At 35.9% G+C, this 10,881-nt stretch overlaps 1 protein-coding gene across 1 annotated transcript; it reads right to left on the minus strand.

Moving 5' to 3' along the window:
- Nucleotides 1–3,343: 3,343 nt before the first annotated feature.
- NPFFR2 (neuropeptide FF receptor 2) lies at nt 3,344–9,217 on the minus strand. The gene is given in 7 exon segments (XM_065878128.1): nt 3,344–3,372; nt 3,375–3,437; nt 3,791–4,077; nt 4,079–4,522; nt 6,105–6,204; nt 8,888–9,113; nt 9,116–9,217. Coding segments are annotated over 7 exon segments (1,251 nt in total).
- Nucleotides 9,218–10,881: the final 1,664 nt, after the last annotated feature.

Raw genomic sequence — 10,881 nt, forward strand, 5'->3', positions numbered from 1 at the left:
ACATAAGACTTTGTATGGCATGACAAACATTTGTGTAATAAATATTTGCTCTTCCCATTTTCCTGTGAATAGTCTTCCTCTCCTTTGAAGTCTCAACCCCTAGCCCCCTTCTCCTTAGCTCAGGATGACATATAAGCCGCAATTGCCTGACTGTCCAGGAGCCTCTCATGTCTTTGTGGGGCTCCCATACATATGTAATTAAATTTGGTTTTCTCCTGTTACTCTGTCTTATGTCAATTTAATTATTAGGTCAGCCAAAGAACCAAGAAGAGAAGGGAAATGTTTTCCTCCCCTACATATACAAGTGAAGATAAGTGAATACAAATGAATCAAACTGAATAAAGATTAATTTAACGTCCAGCTGCATAACAATGAAATGAAATTAAACATGGGGATACACGTTCTATCTTACCAAACTAGCAAGAAAAATTTGTTTTATAAAATATGCAATATTTGAGAGTGTGTGAGCAAACACCACTAAGGGAAGTATAAAATATTAAAACCTGTTTAAGAAATATTTGACAATGTTTATTAAAACATTAACAAATGTACATGCATTTTAGTCATGCAATTATGTTTTTTATGAGTCTATTCTAAGATAATTATAAATATGCCCAGTATTATACAAGGTATATATAACTGCATCATTTTATAGATTTAAGAAGTAGCTTATATTTTCAGCCACAAAGAAGAACTTTAATAAATTAAGGAATGGTATCAACATGAATAAAATATTTGAAGAATATTAAACAACATGGAAATGTGTTCTTGATACACAAATGAATAAAGTTATAAGTGAATAAAATCTTATAAAGTACATGCCCCAGAATCCTAACTTTGCTAAAGAAAGCATGTACACCTGCCCCAAGATGACAGAAAGAATGGTTATCACTAGGTGACCAGATAAGAAATCGTTTTATTTCTTCTGCTTTTCTAAATTATCCAGTGTTTCCATTATATTCTGAATTCTTTTCAATATCTAAAAATAAAATATAACAATTATTAATTAGAATGCAAATTATTACTGGAAAATATTTGCAACTACTTAATTAATTGGTTTAATAAATATTTATTGTACATCCATTATGTGCCAAACACTTGCTCAGGCAATGGAGATACAGTGATACACAAGACAACATTCCTGCCCTTATAGTGTTTACCTTCTGGTAGGGCATATGGATAGTAAACAAGTAAATAAATGAGTTCTGAACGTAATTGCAGATAATGAGAATTGCTATGAAGGAATAAACAAAGCTCAGGGGAGTTTTAGTTTGAGTCCTAAAGGATGAGAGAGCCAGCCCGTGGAGGCCAATGGGAAGAACATTTCTGGCAGGAAGAAAACAGGTGCAAACCCAGAAGCAGCCAAGAACTAGGCAAAGATAGAGTAGCATACAGGCAGGCAGTGTAAATGATGAGAGTTGGGTTTGAGATGAGGTTAAGAGGTGGACGGGGGCAGAAAAGTAAAGATGTATAAGTCTTGGTAAGGAGTTTGTTTTATTTTCCTAATTTGAAGAGAAATGATTAATGGCTTTTAAGCAGAGAAGTGACATTATTTTTATGTTTTTAAAAAAGATCATTCTGCCTGTTATTGATGGCTGATACAAAAAATGCATAGCAATAAATAAAAGACAAAAACAACAAAAATATGACGGGAAAATGGCCTAAGAATGGGAAGAGGAATAAATACAAATCAGTAAGAGACAGAACAATGTTCAGCTATATTAGTAATCAAAACAACAAATTTAAATGATTTTTCACAATTAAGGAGCAAAGTTGAAGAAAGAAATTTAATGTGTTAATGATACTGTGAGGTAGGCAACGACAAAATAATCATTCTTAAATAATCACTCTTGGCGAAGACATACATACAAGATGCTGATCTAAGTTTTGTTTAGAATAAGTGTTTTCACTGTTTTTTTTCCTTAAAGAGGAATTACATGTAATTTTTGTACTATTCTGTACTTCATGAGAACTCTAAAAATATTAGCTGTTGTTTTTATAATACCTGTTTTTACATTTTATAATGTAATTTTTATTAGTTTTATAATCAGAAAAATGGTCATTGAGGAAGTCCCAAATAAGTTCTTCATAACACATAGACCATATGCTGTAGAGGAAATAATGAAATTTGAAAAAGGTTTTGGAAATATGTAACACATACATATTCAAATATCATATAGCATAAGCCAATTGAAAACTGAACAATTATTTTCTCAAAGGCCTATAAAGTTGAAAAGCTTTTAGCCTGAACCACGTTAATGATTGGAAAAACATGATAGGTCCAGGCCCAGAGATTTATTTTTATTTGCCAAACTATTTGTTATTTTATAATTTCCAATTTTCTAAGGACTATCTCATCCTAGAATAAAAGCTAGCATTTACAACTATTGTCACTACATAATGGTAACCTAGCAGAATCCAGGGGTTCACCATTCTCTTTTTAATAGTAGTATTAACTTGCTATCCAGTAGGACTTCTGTGCCTTACATTTTGTGCCCAGTAGGAGATCTGGGATAATCGGTCTTGCTTTGTTCAAACTTTATGGGAGTCTTATGATGATTGTTGAATATCTCTGATTAAGCCCTTTAGAAGAGAGCTGCCATCCTTCTGCCACCTGCTGCATTATTAAAAGCTTTGTTTCTTTATGTCAGAGATTCTGTTAGAAAGGAGGTCAAGTTGGGATCTTGAATCACCTCTGCAAGAAACATGGGTTCAGCTAGGGCTTAAATTCATTTATGAAATTATTAAAAAGCCAACAATAACTCCTATGGAACAATGTTATGGCTTTACCAACTTTGTACTCTTAGAAAGGAAAAAAAATCAACTTTTAATTACAAAGAAATACAGTGTCCCTTTATTTGCTATTGCAGCTCTTATTTCTAAGAAAGCTAAGTACATTTTAAAAGCACAAACAGATAAATAGTTCTGTAGTCTAAAATTTCCAATTCAAAAGCAAAGGGAGAATTCATAAAATGTGCTCTCATGCAAAGAACTGCCCATTTATCACCATTTGAAGAAAATGTATATGTGTGTATGTGTGTTGCATACATATATATAGACATAAAACACATGCTCGATTCATACACAAATAGCTAAGTGGGAAAAGATCAGGCTTTGAAAACTGGTCCTAGAAAATTGATTTATCCAGGCAAATTTGTATATGGGTCTCTGTATGTATTTTAAATACAGTAAGATTGATTACAAACAGAAGGTCATTTTGTTTACTATTTTCCAGAGAGAGCTTCTAACATTCTTAAGAAGAACTGAAGTACAAAGCCATAAAAAGCAACAGTATTTCACCATATAACACACAGTAGAGTTAAAATCATCACACCAGCTCCTTTTACATCTCATTGCTATCGGTAAGTTCAAATTTTTGATCATTAATTCCTGTATGGGTTTTTCAGCACTTTTCCTACAAAGCACAATATCCTCATGTGTGTGTGTGTTTTTTTAAAATAAATTTATTTATTTTATTTATTTATTTTTGGCTGCGTTGAGTCTTCGTTGCTGTGCACAGGCTTTTCTCTAGTGTTGAGCGGAGTCTAATCTTCGTCGCTGTGTGCAGGCTTCTCGTTGTGATGGCTTCTCTTGCTGCGGAGCACGGGCTCTAGGTGCGCAGGCTTCAGTAGTTGTGGCCCGTGGGCTCTAGAGCAAGGGATCAGTAGCTGTGGCTCATGGGTTTAGTTGCTCCGCGGCATGTGGGATCTTCCCGGACCAGGACTCAAACCCGTGTCCCCTGCCTTGGCAGGCGGATTCTTAACCACTATGCCACCAGGGAAGCCCTCATGTGGGTTTTTAATTGTAGATTCCTGAGCTGACAGATGAGATATGTTGATGACCACATTGTTTTTAGCTCTTAGGGTGTAGGCTTCCTTGGGCTTTTCTCTTTATTGGCAGAGATGGAGGCGAAAAGCATCTTGGAAACCATGGCGAAAATTCTCATTGAAGAAACCATAAATGATGGGGTTGATGCTGCTGTTGCCGAAGGCCAGCCAGTGTGCCAAAGGGTAGATGTAGGTGTTGATGACCCGCAGTTCATTCAGAGACAGGTCAACATAGTGTGAGCGCATCATGAGTCCACAGGGGCAGCCAGGAGAGAATGAAAAGCAGGGCCACAGTCAGGAGCATCTTAATGACCTGCTGCTTCTTGGTCACCACGTGCCACTGTTCCTGGTTCTGTTTGCCTGAGGGGGGCACTGTTGTCTTGGAGAATGCAATTCCAATCCTTCCATACCTGATGACGATGAGGGACAGGGGAGCCAGGTAGATGTTAGCAAACAGCACAGTGGTATAGATCTTCCTCATTTCCCGATTTGGCCAGTCTTCCCGGCACCAGTAGACTGGGCTGGTTTTATTCTGGGAGTTGAGTCTCGCTCGGTAATATTTTTCTTCCTGTACATGTAACATTATTGCAGATGGGGACATAATGACGATGGCCAGGATCCAGATGATCATAATGATGACAAATGCTGTCTTGATAGTGAGCTTTGGTTTAAAAGGGTAGACGACACACTGGAACCTGTAATTAAAGGCAAATATCAGTGAAGGACTGCCTCATAACTTCTGACCAAGTCATTAATTAAATTTATTTCAGTAATTACAGTCTTCCATACATATTCCCCCTCAAATATAGAAAGTTACCATTAGTAGGGAGGTGTGCATTACCAGTTTCTGTAATTAATATATGAGATAAATGTCAACTCAAAAAATTAATGAGTGGAGTATATCAGACACTATTAATAATCAAAGTACTATTGTAACTAGTCATCATTGAGCATGCGCATTTAATATTCTGTTCCAGGCTCCTTTCCGTTGGTTTGCATGGATTGCCTCTGTAAGCTTTCTTATTTAAAAGATGGGGAAAAGCCTTAGAAAAGGTAAAAAATCTTGCCCATAATTACACATGATTTTTACACATGTATTTTGGCTCCAGAGCCCATGTTCTTAAATGTCCCTTCATGCCCTTCTGTGGTCCCCTCACACATGATCTGTGTGCTTGGCCATGCAACTTGCTTTGGCCAGTTAGTTGAACATTAGCAAGCGTGGCATAAGCAAAAGAGTGACTGATTTCAGCTACAAGGCACAGAGTAGGAGAACCACACAGAGGCACCCAGCCAATCCACAGAGTTGTGACAAATATTAAAAGCATTACTGTTTTAAGCCACTAAGTGTTTTGGTGGTTTGTTTCACAGCTATGAGTCTGAGAGTTCCCATGATGAGTTCTGTTTATGCACCTTCCCAGTGTTCTGTGTCCTCTGTTGAGCATGACAATGATCAGTATGTAGAGTAAGCCTGATTCATTTTACTGCTATTTTGTTATTGTGATTCTTAATTTTGTTATTACTGATATTCATTATGTTCATTATAAGATAATCATACTATCACATCACTGTATAACATTTTATATTTTTCAAAGTACTATCATCTATTGAATCTTCTTTGATTTTTGTGATGACTCTATAAAATGGAAAATTAATACTTTCCAGATCTGCAGGTAAGGAAACTTAGAGCTTTTAAGTGGCCCATCAGCAACTCCAAACAAATTTATCTTATCTTTATATAGTGACTAGTTATCTTGAGCTTTGACTGCTCCACTGTCCTTCACTGACGGTGTAAGCTCTTCTGTCTTAAATTCCAAGTTTTCATCTAGTCTTCTAATCAGTGAATTCTCCCACTTACTCACCCTTAAATTATGGGTAACTTCAAAGGTGCAATTGTAGGTATTTTGCTCTTTTTGTAAACCAGCTATTGAAACTTCAAGTATTATTTTTTCATTTATTCATTCAACAAATAGTCTATGATATCTTGTTAATAGCAGCCCAAACTAAAACATGCATCATCCCTAATTATTTAATCTTAAAATATGGAAACTTCAGTAGTTTTATTTTATTACTGAACCCTTAGTGTGTATGTATATTTTACATATATATATATATATATATATATATATATATAAGCCTTGCTCTTAAAGGGGTACATATTACAGCTACAATTTTAAGCAGATATAACCAAATTTAGTAGATTATACATTTTTCACTGGTTAGCTGGATTAGTTGCAGATATGCTCAATTTTCTGGATTCAGAGTTTGGTGCTGACCTACCTATCTTCTGCTATTGCAACTAAAGTAAAGACTGAAGCTGCAACCGATATTCCCTGGACCAAGCCACTGATCTTGCACATTGTACTTCCAAAAGGCCATCCTGAAAGGGAAATGGGACAGTTAGTCTTTGGAAAGATCATATATATATTTTTTAATTTCACTGAAATTATGAAGAGAAAGACATGAAATTAGACAGATGCAACTGTTTCCTAAATGATATCCAGGGAACAATCAATGTTTCTCATTATTTTCATTAATACATTCAGATCTCTGTTTTTCAGTATACTAATAAGGTCAAAACTTACACAGTAGTTTCAACATTCTATACACTGTAATAAATGTTTTGCATCTATTAACATATCTAATCCCCACAACAGGCTTCTGAAGGCTTTATTATTCTCCTCATGATATAGAACATGTGACAAACACACAAATTTCACATACCTTGCCACACAGCTAGTTAGAAGCATATTAAGGATTTAAACCCTAGCAGCATGGTTCCAGAGTCCAAACCATTAACCCTTATGCAATAATGCCCTTTAAATGAATAAAACAGGAAGAATAGTTTTTCTCTAATTTGGAAATGTATTCCATAAATTATGAGGAATCAGGCGTCACATGTATAACAAATAAAGTTAATATTATATATAATCTAATGACATGATTTACCTCAGAGGTACTTTGTTATGGAGTGAATGTGTTCCCTCCCAAATTCATATATTGAAGCCTTAACCCCCAATGTGATGGTATTTGAAGGTGTGGCCTTTGGGAAGTAATTAGATGTAGATGAGGCCATGGGGATTATGCCACATGATGGGATTAGTGCCCTTATAAGAAGAAGAAGAGAGCGTGAAACCTCTCCCCATGTGCATACACTGAGTAAAGGCCATGTGAACACATAGCAATCTACCAATCAGAAAAAGGACCCTCACCAAGAACCCGACCATGCTGGCACCCTCATCTCAGACTCCTAGCCTCCAGAACTGTGAAATTAAATGTCTGTTGTTTAAGCCACCCAGTCTACGGTATTTTGTTATAACAGCCTAAACTGACTAAGACATACTTGGAGAATAAAGAGCACTTTGCACAAACAAAAGTAGTCTGTTTTAATAACTTCCTAACTGAACTCCAGTTACTAGAATGTTTATAAAAGAAATTGGTAAAATTATTATATTTGATATTTAATATCAATCAAATCAAATTTAGAGTTTGATATTCTATACGCACCTCTGCTATTACAGGAGAGTAACACTATTCTTCCATTAGCAAATATTCTAGTTTCCCAAGAGATGAATGTTACATATTGCTCAGATTTTTTTAATTTATCTTTTAAAAAATATCCTATAGCTTATTTAAAAAATACTCTTATCTCATTAAAGCTATTCCCAGTAACCTAAATAAGCCAAGCATACTTAAAAAATCATTCTTTCGTCTATCCAGACCATCTTAAAATTGGTGCTTGAATGGCTTTATTGCCACAATGATGCAAGGGGATAGACTGAAAGTACATATACACTCTGCATGTGCTCCTACTGCTGGTAGAGAGACCCACTCAGCTCCAGAATGCAGCTGCCAGACTTCTAATCCCTATGGCAGTAGATTAGAGACTTTCCTTCTGGGGCAAGTGATCCTTCCAAGAACACTGACATATTTTCGCTGGCAGATTCTGATAGCTGTGGATTTCCCAATGAATGACCCAGACTAGTGAAGCCGAGAGTGGGCCTAACCTCAAACCCCAGTCCTGCAGAGGTTCAAAGCAGCCACATAGTACCTCACTCTGAAATACAAGCAGCTAAATAGTAGTTGACTATTAGGGAAACCTCAGCCATAAAAGAAAGAAACTAAAACAAATAGGAAGAATGAAACAGGAGAAAACTAATCTGAATCAGGTAGACAAAAAATTAAAAAACAAAGAAAATTACTACTCATAACCTCAGAGCTAAAATACATTTTGTCCATGAAAAATATGTGCATGATAGTACAAGGAACACAAAGAATATAAAAATAGCTCAGAGAATTTAAAATATGATAACAGAAATGGCTGTTGACTTTATGTGTTAATACAACAGATATTTATTAAGCAGGTACTATGCACCAAAACTCTACTGGGAGGTATAGATACACTGTTCCTGTACTTCCAGAGTGTATAACATAGTGCTAAAGAAGTGGTAATACGGGCCCAGAAGTACTCTAGGGTAATACCCGAACCATGACTTATGTTGCACATGTAAATTACCACTATATGAATGAAGCTACTGCTTTGTGAGAAATTATTGGTTCTGTTGCTCCATCTTCCATCAAAAACTGTTGGAAATCTCTCAGCCAACCACAAGAGGGCTTAAATATCTATTTATATTAGATTGAAGACATTGCATCAGTTGAAACCACACGTTCTTTGAACTTTACAGTCCCTAATATTCTTAATATTTCTACTATATTATATGTGCCCTGAACTGTTAAGCAAATTCAAAGTCTTCAGTAAGAAGTGTCACCATTCACTGATGACCTTCAGTGAACACTCTATAAAAATAACAGCTTCCACACTTCATCTCTGTCACTTGTTCTGTTTTTCTCCATAATTCTTTTTATTCTCTGACTACTTATATAGCTATTTGTTTGTTGTTTCTATCCTCCTTTAGCATGTAGACCCCATGAGAACAGCTACTTGGAGCAGTCCTTAGAACTCAATAAATATTTGTGAATGAATGGATGACGCTGCGGTGGCTTCAGGGATATGGGACAAATATTTTCTCATAGTATGAGGTGCACGCAAATCAACATACCTGCTGTAATATTGTCCAGCAGCGTGATAGGCATACAGAATATGCCAACTAGTAAATCACTTACGGCCAGGTTCAAGATGAAGAGATTAGTGACTGTGTGCATATGTGTGTTCCTCATTACAATAAAGCAAACCACTGTATTTCCCACCATGCATAGGAAGAAGGTCAGAAAGTAGGAAATAATGAAAATCGCTGCCACTTGAGGCTGGTGAAGATAGTAGTTGACACATAGGTGATATTGCTATCCGCGTACAGATCATGCTTTGTGTCACTGACACTCCAAATGGGATGCCAGTTTTCCGAAGAGTTTGAGTCCCAGTTTTCACTCATGATGGACCTGAACAAAGAAGAGGCAGAAAAGAAAAACATGATTAGAAACCAGGAAAACTTAAGTTTAAGAGAGTTTAAGAGAGATGCTTTTAAAATGCTACAGAATTTTTTTTATTGGAGTATACTTGCTTTACAATGTTGTTAGTTTCTGCTGTATAATGAAGTGTATCAGCGATATGTATATATATTGATGGGCCTTCTATAATAATCCATAAATTTTGCATAAAAATGAGTTATAAATAAGGCATTCAAATTATTAGGATTTTAATCAAGAGCACTTGAAAAATTCCACTTTGTGCCACAAGTAACAATTATTATTATATTGTATTTCCTTAATATACTCTATATTATTCACTTCTTTGCTATAACCTTCTATCCACTTGTGAAGTTTCAAGGGAAACACTCCAAAACTCCTCTTCCTCCTACCTTCAGATATTATAACCTGTCAAAACCTACTTGTTCTGCTAACTAACATGCTAACTCACCTGCCATGAGCTTTCCTGATATTTGAACGAGATGAAGTATCTACATCTTCAGAAGTTCCATTGAAATAAGCTTCTTGTATTTTCCTTGTTCTGCTTTGACTCAGTTAATTGGATATTCTTTTTATACGCTTCTGTTTGTTGACATAGCCACAAAACTGTGAATTTCTTAAAATAGGTCTGGGTTACTTATCTTGGTTTCACATAGCATAATTCAATTCACATAATATGTGTTCAATAAATATTTAAGATGTATCAATCTTAAGAAAGACATTTCAATCAATGCGTGTCAGAGGTCCCCAGGAACACTCCCAGGTTTGGTGGTTTATTAGAAGGACTCACAGGACTCAGCATATAGTATATTCACTGCTAATATTTATTATAGCAAAGGGATCCAAAGCAAAATCAGCAAATAAAAAGGCACATGGAGTAAAATCTGCAAGAAACCAGGCACAGGCTTCCAAGAGTCCTCTCTCAGTGGACATGCTTAATTCCTCCAGCAACAAGTTTGAGTTTGACAACATGTGTGAAAAGGTTTTTAATTAGAGAGTGGTCATATAGGCAACTTCTTTTTAGTATATATCAAAATTCCAGACTCCCAGATGGAAAGTAAGCATGCAGCATGAACTATGTGGTCGTACAAACAAACTAGGCACAGTGAGCCACTCTACCGTTTAAGGAAACTTTATATCAGTATAGGGAACTGTTTAGAATTTAAGTTCCCAGACTCTAACCGAGAGCCCAGCTTGCAAGCAGGCCTTTCTAAAGACAGCAGTCTCAGACGTACCTGTTAACTCTTTTTTGCATGCCCTGTAAATTGGACAGAAGGTTGGTTATACGTGTCTTTAAATGAAAATCAATTTGACAGTGGAGTAAACAAGTTTGTTACTAATATAAAATAACTCAAAGAGGATCATTTTTCTCCAACAGTTCCCATTATTTTGCCATTTAATTTCTTGCCTTTCCTCAAATTTTTTAAATTCATCTTTGCTTTTCTGTATTTCATATTCCTAAGGCCAAATAAAAACAAGAAGTTTAAAGCAAAGTGAGCAAGGGATGAGGTGAGGGCTTGGAGAAGAGAAAAAGAAAGGAATTTGAGTAGAACCAGATGCAGGCTGCTATACAAAGTCAAGCTGAGAATGTCTTTGGGGTCTAGAGACACACTGAGAATACCTACCAGTT

Source organism: Phocoena phocoena, chromosome 5 (assembly GCF_963924675.1).
Source record: "Phocoena phocoena chromosome 5, mPhoPho1.1, whole genome shotgun sequence".
Classification (NCBI taxonomy): Eukaryota; Metazoa; Chordata; class Mammalia; order Artiodactyla; family Phocoenidae; genus Phocoena; species Phocoena phocoena.